The sequence below is a fragment of the Syngnathus leptorhynchus genome, chromosome 19, assembly GCF_054491065.1.
Source record: "Syngnathus leptorhynchus isolate UIUO chromosome 19, UIUO_Slep, whole genome shotgun sequence".
Taxonomy (NCBI): Eukaryota; Metazoa; Chordata; class Actinopteri; order Syngnathiformes; family Syngnathidae; genus Syngnathus; species Syngnathus leptorhynchus.
The window spans coordinates 1,874,297-1,893,782 of NC_141213.1; the positions used below are offsets into that span (position 1 = coordinate 1,874,297).

At 50.2% G+C, this 19,486-nt stretch overlaps 1 protein-coding gene across 3 annotated transcripts in view; it reads right to left on the reverse strand.

Moving 5' to 3' along the window:
- Positions 1-1,803: 1,803 nt before the first annotated feature.
- The window catches only part of scn5lab (sodium channel, voltage gated, type V-like, alpha b), a 29,453-nt gene continuing 11,770 nt past the window's right edge, over positions 1,804-19,486 (reverse strand). For 2 of the 3 annotated variants that reach the window (XM_085939574.1, XM_085939572.1), the window contains 22 exons: positions 18,105-18,246; positions 17,848-18,045; positions 17,594-17,776; positions 17,249-17,506; positions 17,001-17,132; positions 15,286-15,406; positions 14,935-15,173; positions 14,064-14,237; positions 13,837-13,998; positions 13,561-13,755; positions 11,298-11,438; positions 10,803-11,219; positions 9,910-10,030; positions 7,088-7,242; positions 6,846-7,019; positions 6,592-6,714; positions 6,223-6,498; positions 5,231-5,284; positions 5,021-5,158; positions 4,816-4,920; positions 4,413-4,683; positions 1,804-3,455 (listed from right to left, as the gene is read on the reverse strand). In XM_085939574.1, coding sequence (XP_085795700.1) covers positions 2,215-3,455; positions 4,413-4,683; positions 4,816-4,920; positions 5,021-5,158; positions 5,231-5,284; positions 6,223-6,498; positions 6,592-6,714; positions 6,846-7,019; positions 7,088-7,242; positions 9,910-10,030; positions 10,803-11,219; positions 11,298-11,438; positions 13,561-13,755; positions 13,837-13,998; positions 14,064-14,237; positions 14,935-15,173; positions 15,286-15,406; positions 17,001-17,132; positions 17,249-17,506; positions 17,594-17,776; positions 17,848-18,045; positions 18,105-18,246 — 5,020 coding nt within the window. In that variant the 3' untranslated portion in view covers positions 1,804-2,214. The remainder of the gene's footprint in view (positions 3,456-4,412; positions 4,684-4,815; positions 4,921-5,020; positions 5,159-5,230; positions 5,285-6,222; positions 6,499-6,591; positions 6,715-6,845; positions 7,020-7,087; positions 7,243-9,909; positions 10,031-10,802; positions 11,220-11,297; positions 11,439-13,560; positions 13,756-13,836; positions 13,999-14,063; positions 14,238-14,934; positions 15,174-15,285; positions 15,407-17,000; positions 17,133-17,248; positions 17,507-17,593; positions 17,777-17,847; positions 18,046-18,104; positions 18,247-19,486) is intronic. The other variant, XM_085939573.1, reaches the window with a different exon arrangement.

Here is a 19,486-nt window from a genome sequence, read left to right on the forward strand (position 1 = left end):
AAAAAAAAAAAAAAAAGTTCTTTCGATTGATTAGGTTATAGTGTACTAGGCTGAAACATTTCCCCTAGAATCAGTTTATTAAAATGTGTTCGTTTAGTGCATTCAGATCAAAGTTGAATTTGTTCTGTGAGCAAATCATAATCTTTCTGCACTGAAAGGACTGGAAACGACATTTATCTGTTGCAGCCTCCCCTCCCCTGCATAACTGGTTGTTTTTTTTTAACAAGGAAAATACAACTATATTACAATCTATAAAGAAATAGAATGTAAAGAATCTAATCTGTGAGTTTCATGATATTGTCTGTCTATGTATTGCACCACTGTTTGTGTTCCAATAGCCACTGCTTCTAAAAGTGCAGCTATCAATGTTAACCGTTAGCATGTCAATGGCCTTTTGCATTGTTGTTAGCATTAAGCTTAGCGGATTTCCTAACTGTTGCCTCTTAATAATATTTAAATACATATTATTTAACATTTAGAATCAAGATTTAACAATAAAATAGATGACTTATATTGCAAGGCACCACTGCATTATTATTTTAACAACGTAAACATCTATGCCTCCGTGCCACTAGGGGGGGGGACTGCAGCACAGCAACAAGTGTTTGTTTGGCCGTCCATGAACAGAATTATTGTCAAAATGTGTTTTATTTTGGTCAAGATGCTCATTGGCCAATCAGGAGCCAACTCAAAGGCGCGGAGTTCCAGGGAGGACAAAGGGGGTGCTAACAATGGCGTGGAGTGTCGTTGAGTGCGGTCGCGGCAGGCAGGCACACTCGCGGTCTATTGCTACTGAAAAGAGCCCTTCAGCGCAGTGCAGCTGAACACCACAGCGACACTTTGGAACTAACTTCTGCTTTCAACAGCAGAATAAAATCCAGGTGGCCCGGTTTCCATTTTTGGGGGGGATGGGACAAAACCACCATTTTGACACAAAGAAGAGCTGAGCGGTTAGCGCCCACCCGGGCGGCGCGTTTGTGCATTTCCTGTTTCGTCATCCGAAGGTCCTGGAAAGTCCTGAAAGTGTCGCTCTCAAAGCTTCCAGGTCTCTGGCTGAGCTTTTATTGCTCCTCACACTTTTGTTGTTTTTTTCCCCCCCCCCCATGTTTCTCTGTGCAAAAAAAGTGTCAGAGTCTTCGTAGAAAACCAAACATAAAAGCAGGGAACAAAGTCATTGATAAATAAATAATAAAGTAGACAAACATGACATTGATGTGAACAATTCTATGAGAGGAATCCGATACATATACATATAGTATACTTATAGTACATATATATATATGTATATAGATATATATACATACAGTATATATCTTGCCCCGTGTCCTGTGCAAATACACTCTTGTGGTATGTTTGGAATGAGACTTCAATCTGGGAACAACACGACATGGAAAATAGGAGTGTATTTTTTTTGTTTGACTTTTCACTTAGCGTCACCCAATTTTGACATCTCAATTCAAGGCAAGAATTCCCTTTTCCAGTACGACGTGCGGCTAAGAATGACATGAGCTAGCTCTTGTTGAGTTTGTGACGAGCCAGCGAAAGGTTATGCTGATTGTAGTCTTTTCGTCTGTCTACTTTGGTTGGCAGTCCAACGTAAACGATGGCGCGCGACAAGATAAAATGTAACACCATTGTCTTCTCTCCTGCGGAGCTAGCGATAGCTTAGCTTCTGGCCATCCGTAGCACAAAACGCTGTGAGTTTTTGGGTTGCTTTTGTGAGTATGTTTGACAGTGAAGGAAAACATAACAAAATTGTTGTTCTTCTCTTCCGCCAAAGTGTCACAGATCCAAGGAGAAAAACTGCAAAGCTTTTTTTTCCCTTCCCTTGTCAGGTTACGCTAAAAAATATAAAAAAATAGTCGTAATAATCGTACAGCTATGAAAAGACTGTCAACAAAGTTCTACTTTGACGAACAAAACCTTTGCTAAGCTCAGCTCGCTTCTCTGCACTCGCAAGCTAACACTCGCGCAGCTAATGTCGCTAATGCAGCTCCCAGTCTATAAGAGACGGACGGATACATGAGTGGATAGTGTTTTGGGGGCCCCGAGACGACGCTATTGCAGTTTGAGGAGCGTCCAGCAGGGGGCAGGAAAGTTGTTCCAAGCTTTAATGGGGCCCCACCCTTTTTATATGTTCCCACTTTCTGGGCGCCCCCTAGTGGCCACGGTGCCCCAAGCAGCCGCATAGTTCTCCATTTGGTGTTCTTGCTCCTAAGGCGCCGTACTGACATTGCTCGTCTCCGACTTTGGGGGGAAAGTGACGGCGGCCCGCGTCACGCTGTTGTAGGACGGCGGCGACGAGGTGGAGGACACAGTCTCGGAGCGCTCCATCCCAACCGGCCCGGAGCCGTAGTTCTCACGTATCATGGCAGCGATCAGGCCTTCCTTCTCGGGCGCCTCCTCCTCATCGTCGTCCTCGCCATCGGCCGCCTCGCCCTCGCCCCGGGCCGGCTTGTGTCGTGGCGTGGTGATCAGTCGGTAGAGGTAGGAGGCGGCCTTCATCTGCCGGCGCACCAGATGTCTCCGGTAGCAACGCTGGATGACGGCGGCCGACACGTCCTCCTGCTTCCGCCGCAACGTGGTGGTGATGGGTTCGTAGGAGATCTTGGACGGATTGGCCATCATGAACTTCTCCTCCATCTGCTGCTTGAGGGCGTCCATCTCGCCCGACTCACCCAGAACGCGCTTGGTGAAGGCAAAAAGGATGTCCAGGCAGTGGATCTTGTCGCCACTGACCATGGGCAAGTCCATGGAGATCAGCTTGATCTTGTTGGGCTTTCCGATACGCAGCGGCTCCGACAAGGAGTCGGCGAAGTCGGACAGCTTGGCGTACTCGATGAACTGCGTGGCCTCCGGGTCGAACTTCTCCCAGACCTCATAGAACATCTCAAAGTCATCCTCGCTGAGCGGCTCGGTGCTCTCCTCTGTGGCCACGCTGAAGTTCTCCAGGATGATGGCAATGTACATGTTGACCACAATAAGGAAGGAGATGATGATGTAGGTGACGAAGAAGGTGATGCCCACCGAGGGGTTGCCGCAGTTTCCGCGTTGGCTGGTGCCCGTGTGCGGCACGTAGGGGTTGCACTCCTCGGGCGAGTTGTTGAGGATGGGGCTCAGCAGGCCGTCCCAGCCCGCCGACGTGGTGATCTGGAACAGGCAGATCATGCTGTTGCCGAAGGTCTCGAAGTTGAACATGTCGTCGATGCCCGCCTGCCGCTTGACGTAGGCGAAGTTGGCCATGCCGAAGATGGCGTAGATGAACATGACCAGGAAGAGCAGCAGTCCGATGTTGAAGAGAGCCGGCAGTGACATCATCAGCGCAAAGAGCAGCGTGCGGATGCCCTTGGCGCCGCGGATCAGCCGCAGGATGCGCCCGATGCGCGCCAGCCGGATCACGCGGAACAGCGTTGGCGACACAAAGTACTTCTCGATGATGTCGGCCAGCACGATGCCTGTAAAGAATGCGGGAGCCGTGAGGACGCCGACGTGTACACATGCTGCTGTCTCTCATCAACTGTGGGGCCAAGAGTGTGTTTGTGTGTGAGCAGGTGGGGAGGGGGCTTCATGCACAAGGTGATTCCCGCTCCACTTGACCACACACACACACACACACACACACACACACACACACACACACACACACACACACACACACACACACACACACACACACACACACACACACACACACACACACACACGCAGAGCTGATGTAACAGGTCAATCATGTTTGATTTGTCTCCAGGGACCCGCCCCCTGCCAGCGCTGATTGCTGCCGTTACCTTCACCGTTCCCCCAGGCGGCCTCGTCTGAGCGCATACACACACACGAGCAACCCCACGCCTGGACACACGCAACCCACACACGCTCACTTAATCACACACTTGTAGCGAGCTAACTGGAAGAAATGAAACATGAACAGTGACGGGAAAATTACCTGCTTGGGCTGTGTGTATGGCAGGTGTGTTACTTGTGAACGTGTGTCTATGTGAGTTTGTGTGACCAAGCAAGACCTTGGTGTGTGAGTGTGTGTGTGTGTGTGTGTGTGTGTGTGTGTGTGGGTCCGTGGAGGGAGGGGCCATCGAGGCCATTCAGAATGTCACTTTGTTGACAGATAACTGTCACAATGACATAACATTACTTCCTGCTCATACACACACAGACACACGCACACACACACACACACACACACACACACACACACACACACACACACACACACACACACACACACACACACACACACACACACACACACACACACACACACACACACACACACAAACAAACACATACAATTGCTTGATGTGACAAACCAGCAGCTCTAATGAAGTTGAAAACGAAACCGCAGCCTGAAATCGTCATGTAAACACTCAACCACGCTCGGAAATGGCAATCTCGATACGCACCGACGATAGAGAGGATGACGACCACAAAGTCGAAGATGTTCCAGCCCACGGTGAAGAAGTAGCAGCGCAGCGCCACGATCTTCACCATGCACTCGGCGGTGAAGACCACGATGAAAGCCACGTTGATGTTGTTGAGGACGCGCTCCATCTGCGGCGACTGCTCGTCCGTCTCCACCATCATGGTGATCATGTTGAACAGGATCAGCACCATGATGATGATGTCGAACGCTTGCTTGGCCACCAGGTCAAAGAAGAAGCCTTGCACGTCGTTCTGGGAGACGGAAGAGAACAACTCGGTCGTACATTCTTTCTCCTCAGCAACTAACACTAGTGCCGCACTGACGAGCTGAGATGTAAGAACAGCAGATTCTTTTCTATTCAGTGTAATTTGCGGTGGTGGTACCAGAGGTCTGGGGATGGGCTTCTGGGGTTTCTTGGAGCCCAATTTCTTCATGGCGTTGTAGTATTTCTTCTGCTCCTCCGTCATGAAGATGTCCTGGCCTCCTAAGTGCAAACAACACGCCACCAAAACGTTATTTTGGTCTTGCTGACGTTGGGAAGTCACAAAACACACAACGCGTGTTTAGCTAAGTTGAAGTGCAACTTATCTTCCTCTTCTGCTGGTTGAAGTTGTCGATGATGACGCCAATGAAGAGGTTGAGGGTGAAGAAGGAGCCGAAGATGATGAAGATGACGAAGTAGAGGTACATGTACAGGTTGATCTCCTTGATGGGCTGCTCCTCCACCTGCGCGACACACCCTCCATGTTTATACTTCTGGTCGCAGTGACGACATCGGCGGAAGGCCGTGTGACTTACGGCTCGCGAGTCCACAGCGGCGTACATGATATCCATCCAGCCTTTGAAGGTGGCCTTTGACACAAAACAACATGACCTCAGTGGAAGCGGCAAAAAAAAAAAAAAAAAAGGGCTGGCCGAGGAGGCAGAGTTAAGGGTTAGGGTCTCAAATATTGATAATCTTTGAAATGAGATTTTGTTGAATGAAAGTCAAGATGAACGAGCGCCGAGACGTCCAAGCCTGTCGTCTGTCTGATTGCCATGGCAACAGCCGTCAACATAACCTTTTATGGACTTCCTTCCCTCTGACAAAGTTTCAACAGCAGAGCCGCTAATGGAAGGGCAGCCGGTTGCCACGGCGACCAGGCAAACACGGAGGGATGCTGAGCCGCTCGTCGTCAAGACGACGGCACTCATTCAATGTCCACGCGCTCGTGAATCAACGGGTTCTCCGTCTATCCTTTTTTTTTTCCCCACTTCCTGTTTGTCTTCTAATTCTCCTTCCCTTCCTCTTCGTCCCCCCCCCCTCCTCATCTTTCGCTCTCATGCCTGCCTACTGAGTGCCTCTAAAAATAAAAGCCTCTCAGGGCTGATTGACTAGCGGTGTGCAGGACGCCCGCGGCGGCGAAGAACCAGGAGGACGCGACGGCCATGAGGGAAAATGTCTTTGGAGTTCATTTAGTGCAGCATGAGGAGAGAGAATGAAGGGAGGAGTAGAAGACTAAAAACTGGATTTTTTGGGGGGGGGTACATGACAGAAGAGGGAATTAGGATGAAGAAGGTTAGGAGAAGGTGGACAAAATGAAGATAGAAGTGTGACAGGAGGACAGAATAAAAAAACAAAACAGAAAAGCAACAGAAGAATGAAGACAGTATAAGAGCAGAGGAAAAAGAGAGAAGCAGATGAAGAGAAGAACCAAACAGAGAACAGCCAATCAGAGTGGAGCACGTCGGCCGTGACTCATTCCCGAGAGGCCGACGGCCGCGTTGCCGTGGCGGCGCGGGGTCCTCACCACTTGCAGCAACGCCAGGTATCCGGCTCCCACGTTGTCAAAGTTGACCTTGACCTTGGTCCAGTAGTAGAGCGACGTGTTGTTGAGGGCTTCGCATTCAGACTTGTTGTTGATGAAGGCGGCGTCGTAGATGTGGCCCGTGCGGTTCACGCAGCGACCGTACTTGCCGGCGAACAGGTTGACGCCCATGATGCTGAAGATGAGCCAGAAGATCAAACACACAAGTAGCACGTTCATGATGGACGGGATGGCGCCGATTAAAGCGTTCACCACCACCTGGAGGAGCAAAGCCACAATGTTTCGAAACTCAACCAATCACATGCGGAGTCCCTCAGGGCTCAATTCAACCACTCGTAAATGTCATCTTACCCGCATGCCTTCGAACCTGGAAAGCGCTCGCAGGGGGCGAAGGGCCCGCAGCGTGCGTAGGGATTTGATGGCGGCAAAGTCAGAATAACCCAAAGTGTTGGCCACCAGGCTCACCAGCGACACCTATGGGAGGCCATAGGCATAACGCTTTATGGCATTACATACAGTGGCTGTTCAATTTGGACTCACCAATCGACAGCAAGTGGCAAAATGTCACCGCCACAGGTGGATAAAAAAAAAAAAAGGCGACTTACATCCACAATGAGGAAGTCCAGCCAACACCAGTAGTTGGTGAAGTATTTCTTGAAGCCATACGCCAGCCACTTGAGCATCATCTCCAGGATGAAGATATACGTAAAGATCTTGTCGGCGTACTCCAGCACCACCTTCACCACCTTCCTCTGCTCGATGTAGATGTCCTCGAAGGCCTGATGACGTCGAGGACGACGGGACGTCACGCGCATGACGTGAGCGAGCGTGACTCGCAAAGTCTTACCAGTGCGCCCGAGCTGAGCAGGATCATGAAGATGATGAAGGACTCGAACCAGCTGTGCTCTACGATGTGATAACACGTCTTCCTCATGCGCCACCACACCTGACCCAAGCCTGATGTTGTGTCCACGTCGCAGCACTTGAACCTTGACGTGCACACTGCAAACACACAAACAACCTTATTTAAGGAAAAATCAACGTGCGGTGACTCAGCGCTTTTTTTTTTTTTTAGTCTTTAAAGAAATATTAACCTCATAAGCCTGCTTGTTCTTTATATATACTCACCAGACTTTCCAAAAGCACCACAAAATATCCAGCTCACTGTATAGAATATATATCATTTTCCAAGAAGTTGCTACGGTTACCAAATTGGACAGCCGTTGAGCTGACAAGACCAGCTCCGAGAAACGATTTGGGTCCCCGTGACTGATGACGTCACTGACTCTCGTGGGCCCTCCCCGCTGATTGCCTGTGTAATTAAAGCTGCGTTGCCGTGGTTACTAATTGGCCCGACGGTGATTTAAAGCTACGGCACTCAATCAGCCGGAGCACTTGTGCTCGGTGACAGGAAGACGATAAACGGCGTTGCTGAGTATTTCTCCGAAATCCATTGAAGGGTCCGTGTGCCTTGGTTTCCCTCTAAAAATACTAAACTGGATGCCTTGTCTTCCTTTAAGTGATGACTGGAAAGATGTTTGCTCCTGGGTTAATGTTCTAACTTCCAACTACTAACTTCCAATCTAACTTAATTACTTTTGAAATCGAGGAGTCTGTAAAGTAACAAAGGTACTTTTATAATTAGAACCACAGTCCGGTTCTCAGATAAGCTCTGGTTCTAGCACATGAAGGAGAACATGTGTCAGTGAACATGTCTTGCTTATGGGCACTGCGGCACGCTTCCGCCTGACATGACATCAAACACACACACACACATACACACACACACCCTCTTGATGGGATGTGTGGCATCCCATCAGCCAAAGAGCTGGCATTTAGCGGCCTAATGAGGCAGCTAATCTAACGACGCGGTGTGTGTAGGTGTGTGTGTGTATCTGTGTGTGTCACCAAGGTTCATCGGGTCCTTCTCTTTGCATGTGATCAATTCCATATGAGCTTCCTGCATGTGTGTGTGTGTGTGTGTGTGTGTTTGATGATAGGTACACGACAGTCAATCATTCTGTCAGGCTAACACTGGCGGCTAATGCTAACAAGAGCGCTATCCTCCAATTTCCAGGTCATCAACGAGTAAGCTGGCGTGCGCTCAAGCGTCGTCACCCTTTCCTTAGGGGGTTTGTGATTGGCCCACAATATGGCGGCAAAGCACTACTTATGTCAAAACGAAAGGCTTCAACCCACTTCAACATAGTTCCTAAAAGTAGAGTAAGCAAGTATTAGCTCCTTGTCCGCAAACATATACGAGTGTGCAAAGTTGCATCGAATAAGCCGAGCTCAGCAGGAGCGAGTGTGCGTGTGTACGTGCGCGGCGGAGCTGGCGGCGAGCGAGTGAGGCGCTCTTCATCACAAGTAGAAAAACAAGATGGTGACCTTCACTTATCTCCAAGCTTGCTCAACACTTGCTGGGATTTTCCCGCTCAGCTGACCTTTCCGCCTGCGTCGTGAATAATTAGCGGCGGCGGCGGCACCACACCTCACACACACAAACACACAAACGAATCCATAGTGGCTGGATCACAAGCGAAACCTTTGTTGTTGACGACTACAGTGATCATCTTTCTATTGATTTGGATTGTGGCGCTATATCGACATCTTTGTATCTGTCTCCTCTCTGATTATGTCATCAAGACAAGGTTTCTCAAGGCACTGGCAAGCGTGGCGTGTCCTCGTCTACTTGCACTAAGCAAGCTGGGTCGCCGGCGGCGGCCACTGGACCGACCTGCCAAGTGTGGAGGGCTTCCCGGGCTCCAGATGGTCACACACATTAGCATGAAAACACAAATTCATAAGCGAAAAGAAAAAAAAAATGCTTAGTGTTGCCAGTTTAGTTACTTGTTAACATTGAATATTTCCTAAAAGTTAGATTTTCCCTAGGTAGGTGGGGGTTGCACAGTCCCACTTGCTTGCCCCCCCCCCCTCCATCATGGCATGGGCCTGGCCACGCGACATGAACAGCTGCTCTAGTCTCAGAGGTTCCCTCGGGAGCGGGACCGGTGCTGAGTCAGCTGCTGCCGGTACCGATCCGCCGAACTTGAGCAACTTTCGTGTGGCGTCAGACCAGAAGAGGTACCGACGGCTGCCAAAAATGCGAATTCATCAGACGCTGGGTGGCCCGATTGTGTCGCAGCCATTTTGTCAACCCGTCGGAAACACTTGCACATCTGCTACGATTCACTTAGGACCGCAAACATAATTAATACTGCCTATCACCATCCTTATTGTTATTCCAAATACAACAGACATATAAAAAAGAAATAGAATGGTCGGCCACCAATTAAATTTGAACTCATAAGAATACAAAGTGTGTTCTTTGCGACAGGCAAAGAAAAGAACAGGAGTAATGTGAGCAAATAAAAGGTGTGAAGCTGCTGAGTCAGGAGGGAACGCAGGTGCTGCGCTCACCTGGACCGACTCCATAAATCTCCCTGTGAAGGGATGAGGTCGAGGGGGCGGGGCTTCTGCTTATGACATCACACTCATCAGCCGTTTGCGTCAGGAGCGCGTTACCGACTCGCTGACTGCGCAACTAGCCGCCAGAGCACTTTGTCACTTTGGCGATGATGTCACCAGTATTTCGTGAGCAACGGTGGTGGGAAGTAAACAAGTGCAAATGTGTGTGTTTTTGTGTCTGTGTGTGTAGGCAGCACTTACTATCCGGGAAACAGTTTTCGGGGTCCATGGCCTCTTCGGCCATCTCGGAGTACTCGTCCTCCTCCTCTCCGGGCTTCCTCAGGTCCACTGTGCTGCCCTCTGAGAGGCTGATGTCGTCTTTCTGCCGAACACGACACCCCGCGTCACCATGACAACATCATCATCTTCATCATGTATTGTGTAAGTGTGGATGACAGTGTGTGGATTGTTTCATGCCTAGACATGACAACAACACACGAGTGTGCAGGGTGTGTATGCGTGTCACTAGAGTGTATTATATCCCATAAAGTATGATTCATGAATTGATTATTTGAACTTTTATTTAGAATTTTTTTCATGCGTTAATTCAATATTTCCACAACAGCTAAATAATAAAACAGGACCTTTTAATCGAGCGAATCGAATACCACAAACGCAAGAGTGCAGTTGCTATGTGAAGGTCGTTTTGACGATCAGAGAACATTTTTGATGCTCAAATCAAAGCTGCTTCAGCAGACGACACCTGCACGGGGGGCAAAGGTAATCCTCTGCCAACAGAACACCTGCTGTTTCGCTTAGCTTAGCTCAAGCATCACCACGTCGATGGCACCCGACTAGCGCCACCTAGTGCTCATCTCTAAAGATAACGCTAGGTCGAAGGGGCGTGAACTTTAGTGACATCACAGAGCCAAATTTCGCAAAACTTCCAACAAAGCAGGTGCGCCAGATGATTAAAGATGACCAAATCATAATCAACTGAGTCAGCGTGCAAGCACAGAGCATGACACAAATCTGTCGTTCCATATTATAGGCAAAGAAGAACCTCCTGCTGCCGACATTGCGCACACACCCACACACACCCCCTGCTCGTGTCCATGTCTGTCTCCGTATGTGTGTGTGTGTATGCACATTACCTCGTCCTGGTCCGCGTCGTCTTCCTGTGAGTCGTCGCTTCGGTCCTCCTGGTCCACCTCCTCATCCTCATCCTCGTCGTCCTCCTCCGGGAATTCCACGTCGGACTCCCCGGGGGCGATGGGCACGCTGATGGTCAGGTTGGGGTTGGTCATGTAACTGTCGTCCTCGGGCGCCACGTATTTTTCCACGTGGCGTCCTGGAAGGTGGACCTGGTTAAGGTGGGCGCCGTGGGCGAGGCTGTGGGCGGGGCCGTGGGCGGGGCCGCGGGAAACCACGTCGGAGGCGGGCGCCGCACCTATGACGGCGCCGTTGGCGTCGGCGTGGACGCTGCTCAGTCGTTTTAGCTTCATCATGGTTTTGGCCTCTTTGCGTTTCTGCCGTCGACGCTTCAGGTTCCCGTTGAAGAAATCCACCACCTGTACAAAAGAGAGAGTCAATTTCTTATTGATTTATTTTTAATGTTGACAAAAGGGCTCGTGAAATCGCTCTCCCACCTGACGGCGGCACCAGGCCAGGCCTCGGCCGATCCTGTGGATGGCGATGTGGAGGTTGTTCATCTCGCCGTCGTCATCGGGCGCCGACAGATTGTCAGAGCTGAAGCTGCTGAGGAGCAGCGCCAGGAACAGGTTCAGCAACTATGGACGCACAAATACAAACAAACTGAACACAACTGCTGTGACGTTTAGCTTAGCATGTTAGGAATGATACCGAACGGCACACACGACTGCTAGCAATTGTTGCATAAGTATTGGATCCAGACGCTCCCAGGCCAGTGGGTCAATATCTGTGACCTGACCCTGTGTGTGTTTTGGTGAATCGACACCATCGGCTGGTGTCATCGTGTGTGTGTTGTTTGTGTAATCAGTTCGAGTATGTCACATGTTAGATTTCGCTGGCCAAAAATACCAGTTTGTGATTGGGGGACATTCAGCGATAGATCAATACTATTGATTGTCCCACAGAGCAACGCGGCCAGCCGACGGCTTTCCGGGCGAGTTTTCTGGACCGGTGACCTACGACCTGACGCATGCCAAAGCGTATAAACAATCGTGGCTTGTGAGCGTGTTAGCAAATACTTTGCGGGATTAAATATTTCAAACTCATTTAGAAGTTGTTTACAAAGCATTTCTCAGCCGGTAATGAGTGAACATGAAAGACAAAATATAAAATGTTTCTGCATGCGTGTGTGTGTGTGTGTGTGTGTGTGTGTGTGTGTGTGTGTGTGTGCGTGTGTGTAGAACACAAACTGATCTTGTTGTGACTTTGGTAGATAAAATGTGTTTTTTATGTCGGTGAGATTTAAACAAACGTCTCTGTGTGAACTCAGTAAAGTTCACCTCAAATAGTCTTTCTTACACACACACAAACAAACAAACACACACAGTTGTGGGTGATAAACGAGCAGTGAGGTGATCTGTTTTTGGCGTTCTTCCTCATCACAACAAAATGCTGCGAGCAAAACCCCCTGGGAAGACGGACTAGCCTAAGGGACGGCGCGAGAGGAGCTTTGTAGGAAGAGCGCTACTTTCACAATTATTTTTTCCCAGCATTAACTTCCTGAACCTCTACAGAAAAAAAAAAAAAAAAACAGGAATAAAGATTTTCTTGGTTGCGGCTTATGTGAAAAAATGTCTCTCCCTCATGTGGCTCGGCCGCACATACCTCGGGTCAAAAGTTTGTGTGGATAAACGACAGCTTTTTTTCGTAACATCCGTCTGTTTGGCGTGATTGCCTTCACAGCGGGTTCCTTTCTTGTCAAAACGTGAAAATGAGCCGGGAGGGAGGGGGGGGGGGGGAGGAGTGTGTCGTCGCCCGGCGTCAGGAGGCTCAGCAGGTGAATTGCTTGCTCAGGGAAACGCGTTCACCTGCTCGTTTGTCATAAGCAGAAAGAGCAAAGCAAACATCTGCTCACCTGCCGCAGCTGAACACACGCACGCTCGCACGCGCACACACATTTGTGTCGGACATATTCATTCATCGGCTAGGGTCAGCCCGTCCCCTGCAGGAGGAGATAGAGTTGCGCTTGCTGACAGGAGAAGAATAAGTGCGTGTTTGTGTGTTTGATTAGCGCCCCCCCCCCCCCCACAATCTGCTTTGAGCTACCACAATGGACACACACACACACACACACTCTCACGCACATGCACACACTTTGATACAATGATGGAAGTGCAGACATGTGACAGCTTCATGGGGTAAATTTCATCGAAAGCTGAGCTACCGCGTGTGTGCGTGAGCGCGTGCGTTCGTCGAGTGGAAGATGATAGGCGAGCTCGTTATCCACAGAAAAAAAAAAAAAATCTCTCCTCTCTGCTCTTCATGTCGAGCAAGATGAGCTGCTGAGTGTGCACGCGTGTGTCTCGGCACGCACACACACGTACACGTCTATAAAGGAAATGAGATGTTTTCAAATTGCAATATCTCCAATTGTGGATACTTTAAAAAAAAAAAAAAAAAACTTCAAAGCAGCGATGTAAACAAAAAAAGAAAGAAAAATTTGCTGATGTACAAGGAAAAGTGGAGAGTGACACATTTACTTGAAGAATTTTCTGGAGAAGAAGAGCAAAAACTGCCTTTTGGAATTTGAATAGACCCCCCCCCCCAAAAAAAAAAATCCCTGACTGAATAAAGGTCGGTTGCAAGCATTCAAGCTTGTCTCCCAACATGATGATGAAGCAGTTGAAAAGGTCACGTGAGCTGGGAGTGGGCGGGTGTGCTGCCCGAGGGAGCTCTTGGGGGGGGGGGGGGGGGACTCACCACCAGATTCCCGATGACCATGACGAGCATGAAGACGAGGATGCAGAGCGGTTGTCCGGCAACCTCCATGCAGTCCCACATGGTCTCGATCCACTCGCCGCACAGAACGCGGAAAACGATGAGGAAGGAGTGGAAGAAGTCCTTCATGTGCCAGCGGGGCAGCGAGCAGTCTTTGGAGATCTTGCACACGCAGTCCTGGAGGTAGGGGGGGGAGAGGAGGGTCAACTGTTGTCCTAAAAGTTGAGACCTACTTTAGAAAACTTAATGTGAGGTCACCTGGTAGTTCTTGCCAAAGAGCTGCATGCCCACTACGGCGAAGATGAAGACGATGATGGCGAGCACCAGCGTCAGGTTGCCCAGGGCGCCCATGGAGTTGCCGATGATCTTGATGAGCGTGTTCAGGGTCGGCCACGAGCGAGCCAGCTTGAACACTCGCAGCTGACGGCCGACGAAGAGACGGGATGAGCTTCCGCTCTACCGCCGTTTGCATGAGCGTGACTCACCAGTCGGAAAGATCGCAGCACGCTGAGTCCTTCCACTTCGGACAGACCGAGCTCCATCAGGCTGAGGCACACGATGATGCTGTCAAAGATGTTCCAGCCCGTTTGAAAGTAGTAGTACGGGTCCAGTGCGATGATCTTTAAAACCATCTCGGCGGTGAAGATGCCGGAGAACACCTGAAACGCAACAACAAGCGCAAAAAATGAGCCTGTGAGCATTGCGCAACATTCTACCACGTTGACTATTTGCCAATATTTGTCCTCAAGTATTTTTGCTGAAGTCGAAAAGGGCGCCGCTGTCGTCTGCAGACATAAGACATGCGCGCGGTGCAGCGTCAACACACTTCTTGTGTGAACGCTGCAAACTTTCGAGCCATTGAGGTCTGAGAAAACGCCGAGTCATGGTGTCAGGCCCACAGAGCGCTGCGCCGCTCAATTGTTAACCGGATAAATCCCGTAATCCTCACAGATGTTTGCATTGCCTTTTAGCCTTTTAAGCACGCGCGTTGGTGTGTGTGTGTGTGTGTGTGTGTGTGTGTGTGTGTGTGTGTGTGTGTGTGTGTGTGTGTGGGGGTGTGTGTGCGTGCATGTGTGTGCAGAGGATCATGTCAGGACTGCGCAGAGACAATCGATGTCTACAATCTTGTTGGCAGCCCTCATGTTATGGTTTAGAATTACCCCGCCATCAATGCTAATCTCAGATAGCCGTCAATGGCGTTTTGCATTAAAGGTTAGCATTACGCTAATCATATGAGCTCCATTATCTTGTGGGTTGGCAAACTGCGGCCCGAGGGCCACAGATGGCCAACTCAGTACTTCCAGACCACTGAGTCGAGATTTAGGGGGGGAGGGTCACGGCCCTCGGGCGCCTTACCAGGTTTCCGATGCTGAGCATGCCATTGAAGTCGTCGGTCATGGGGTAGTGCTCCATGGCCATGAAGAGCGTGTTGAGGACGATGCAGATGGTGATGGCCAAGTCCAGGAAGGGGTCCATCACCATGATCTTCACCAGATGCTTGACCTTCAGCCACCAGGGGGAGCACTCCCACACCAGGTGGCGATGGGCGAAGGCGTACCAGCATGGGTGGCATTTCTTGTGGGCCTCCTCCAGTTCTGAGCGGTCGGGTTACAAAAAAATGACAAACTTGATTCTTGTCATTCAAAGTAGGACTAGTTTTAGAACTGAGTCAAACATGTCCAAATGTTAGCTAACGGCCGGGCTCACCTTCCATGGCATCTGTCAGGTGGCTAGCGGCGCTGGGCGCCCGGTCCCGCCGCTCCGAGCCCAGCGTGGACGCTGACCGAGGGAGCAGAACCGTGCTGAGCTCCGTGCTTGACGTCGGGACCTGCCAGAACCACGCCCACACGGTCACATATTCCCACACAAAACGCGTTTGTCGCACAAGATGCACACTGGTGCTTCTCAAAATGGAGTTTGAGACTCTGCAAAATCTGCGCTCCATGTGTGTACTCGTTTTTGTGTACATGTGGGGACTTCATTAGGTGCACAAGCAAATGAGATTTAATGCAAGGCTGCTTAATGCTCGCTTTTGATTGACGCTGTCGAAGTGTCTGTTTGTGTGCATGCATGCGGGTGTGTGTGTCGATGTGTGTGTGTACGTAAGTGGCCACTTCATTAGGTACACAATCTAATGAGATTTAATGCAGGGGCTGCTTAATGCTTGCTTTTTGATTGAGGCTATCAGAGTGTGTGTGTGTGTGTGTGTGTGTGTGTGCGCAAGTGGCCACTTCATTAGGTACACAATCCAATGAGACTTAAAGATGCACTTAACTGGACTTTTGATGTCCCAAGTGCCATATTGATTGATTCCGATAAAGTTGCCTAAGTTTGGAGCTCATAGCGTTCTCGGGTGTGCTTGTGTAACATTTCCTTGCCTCCAATGAGACATGACGCAGCATCGTTTAAGTTACCAAAGGTTACCAAAGGTTACCTCCCACAATGCCGCGCCAGCCTCCTCCTCCGTCCCGCCTGCCTGCCAGACCGCCATTGGGGAGGCTGGTTAAAAAAAAAAGAAAAACGCCGCTGGCCGCCAGTGGTGCTCTGGTTTGCCTCTGGTTTAGCGGCTGTGGGTCACCATGGTAACATTTCCGTGGCAACCGAGCTCCATCCGTCCTCAGCTGCGAGCGGCGGGATGGAAGCTCGGCACCCACACGTAACTTAGCAGACTTTTAACGACACAGAGGACGTCATCCACAGTGATTTGTTAAAAAAATTAAGAACAATAAGTTGAATATGAATGCTGAAAGTACAAAATGTCCATCCATCCATCCATTTTCTGAACCGCTTAGTCCCCACGGGGGTCGCGGGCGTGCTGGAGCCTATCCCAGCCGTCATCGGGCAGTAGGCGGGGGACACCCTGAACTGGTTGCCAACCAATCGCAGAGCACACAGAGACGAACAACCATTCGCACTCGCACCTAGGGACAATTTGGAGTGCTCGATCGGCCTATCAAGCATGTTTTTTTTTGGGATGTGGGAGGAAACCGGAGTGCCCGGAGAAAACCCACGCGGACACGGGGAGAACATGCAAACTCCACACGGGGAGGGCCGGAGGTGGAATCGAACCCGCACCCTCCTAACTGTGAGGCGGACGTGCTACCCACTGCGCCACCGAAAATGTATCAGTCATTAATTGGTTAACATGAAAAGCACCTCTGGTGGCTTTGGTCTTCTAGACTGAAAGCTTACCCAACAAGGAGTTTCTATGACCCTTGACCCCCAAAAAGCACCATGCCAGTGCGTTTACTGTTATCTGAGTAGTAATGTGTGTGCGTGTGTGTTTAGCTCATGATATCAGCGAGGAACTATGCAAAGTGCTGATTCATAATTCACATGTCTGAGTGTTGGATGGATGCAGTCTCCACCATTGTTTCCACTGTGACAACACACTCACTCACACACTCATAAACTACACTCACACTCTCCTCCTTGACCTTCTCCATGGTGCAGGCAGGCAGCTGCCCCTGCAGTGGTGGCGGTGGCGAGACCACTCCGTTATGGTCCATGGCAACAAAGAGCTTCCCGTTGATGTTCAAAGTGGGATAAAATACCTGAAGACACAAACACACACTCTCCATTTCAGCCGGGAACATTTGGCCGCTAATACCGTGCTAGCAACAAACCAAAGGGAGTTTTCAAACTTGTACTCGTTCTTGCTCGTTGTTACCTGCGAATTCCTGCTAGTGTTGCTGTAGGTGCTGGGTCGGCGTTTGGGCCATGGTTGGGTCAAGATTCCACCAAAGGTGCTGCCGCTGTATGTGCGGCCCCCGGCGCTCTCCACCACGTCGCCCGGCACGCTGTACTCGTCGTCGGCCATCTCTGCCTCTGAGCCACGGCTCCTCAGTCGGAAATTGAAAATGGACGACACCTGGCTGCTCCGTCTAGTTTTGGTAGAGAAAGACCGAGCCAGCAAGGGGTGGAGGGGCTGGGAAGGGAAGTGGGTAGACGGATGTTGCTTCCTGATGTCTTAAAATGTAAATTGATATCAAAAACTTCTTCTCGGTGTCTTCACCTTGGCACTTTCCGTCCCGACACCCTGCAGCAGCTTCTCCTCTGATAGGTTGGCCTCCACGTCAGCCACTCCCACCAGCGCCTGACTGCGCCGCCGCTCCTCCATCAGGTCCAGCGGAGGTCCAAAGGGAGACACTTCCGGCGACATTAGTGAATCAGAATCCGGGGCTTTCTGCGCAGCTGCCTGGTGGGACGAGTCAAGGTTCAATTAACGACACTGAGGGTTGTGCGACTAAGCTAACGATCTAGCACAACCTGCTGCTCCCTCTTCAGCCGCTCCACGGCCAGCTGGAACTCGCGCTCCTTCTGGCAGGCTTCGGCAATGGTGGCTTGGTTCTGCTCCTCGTACGCCATGGCCACCACGGCCAGGATGAGGTTGACCAGGTAGAAGGAGCCCAGGAAGATGACCACCACGAAGAACACCATGTAGGTCTTACCGGCCGAACGCAGCGTCTGCACACGTTTGCGGTTAGCGGCGGCGAGCGGGTAGCTACTGTGGATGCTAACGCTACCTGGTGGTAAAGGTTCTCCCAGTAGTCCTGAGTCATGAGTCGGAAGAGCGACAGGAAGGCCCAGCCGAAGGTGTCGAAACTGGTGTAGCCGTAGTTGGGGTTGCGTCCTGCCTTCAGGCACTCAAACCCGTCAGGACACTTCCTGTAGCATGACAACTGGTGTTACTATTTTTGCAATATGTTAGCAGAACAACTGCTAGCACGTTAGCATTTGATGCACTGTCAGTTGGGGATCGTGATGACAGGCGGGAGGGAAGATGTTATGCAACCAAGAAGAGCAGCACACACAGTGGAAGTGGCTGGACAGCATCCCGCCCTCCATCTTTTTCTGACTCAAACAGCAGCCCCACATCCTCGTTAGGCTAGTTAGCGCCGTGTGACCGGGACCCGCCCACATGTGTCACCTCCAGACGGAACATACAGACAAAATGGATATTCCACATTCGGTTCCTATTTCATCCATCGCAGCCCACGCGGACAGGACATCAGTGAGACCATTGAAGCAAGATTTTAGCGTTATAATTGTTGCAATGTGTATTTTCAGGAGAAAAAAAAATATTGTACTTCATAAAAACATGCAGCAATGACAGAAGTAAACAGTTTGGACATTGGGCTGCTCCTTGGAACCTTGAGACAGCTCATCAGTACGGCACTAAAATTAGTTGTTCTATGCAACACAGATCTTTAGCATTAGCATTAAGTTGGCTGTCATTCTCTATGTTTTATGTTACCTTTGAGACTAAATCAAGTGGCCACTGAATCCTGTCAATACTTGGCAAACATGGAATAAACACTCCAACGACTTTCCATACAAGTGCAGATTGTTGTTTTGTCTTGCATGAAACTTTTTGCGAGACAAGAGTAATGCTGAGGCCTGCCGGTAACAAGCAGTCCTTCTTCTTAATGTGATAATAAAAAGCTGAGCAGCAATCAATGCAAATGTACTTTCAAAGCGCTACTAACACAAACATCACAACGTCGATGCTAATAGAATACGCTAACCCGGACATTGTGCTGATATTACAAACATTGCGTACGCTCACGAGGGGCGGCGGGGTGACGCGCACGCGCACACACACACACACACACACACATAGTGACTAATCAGTCGTCAGCTGTCATCTTGATGGCGCTTAGACTGACACCCACCCCGAGCAAGGCCGTGCCGTCTCACACACGCGCGCACGTCATCCTTCCATGCATCCATCTCATACAAGTGAGTCAACACAGTGGCGTGTGAGTGTGTCTGATGGCTCCAGAGTGCATGTGTGTGTCGGTGCGCTTAAGGACCTCGAGGACACCCAGAGATCTGGAAAATGCAGACGGGAAGGCGTGTCCACGTGTGCGTGCTGGCGTGAGAGGTGTGATCGCGAGAGAGCCCG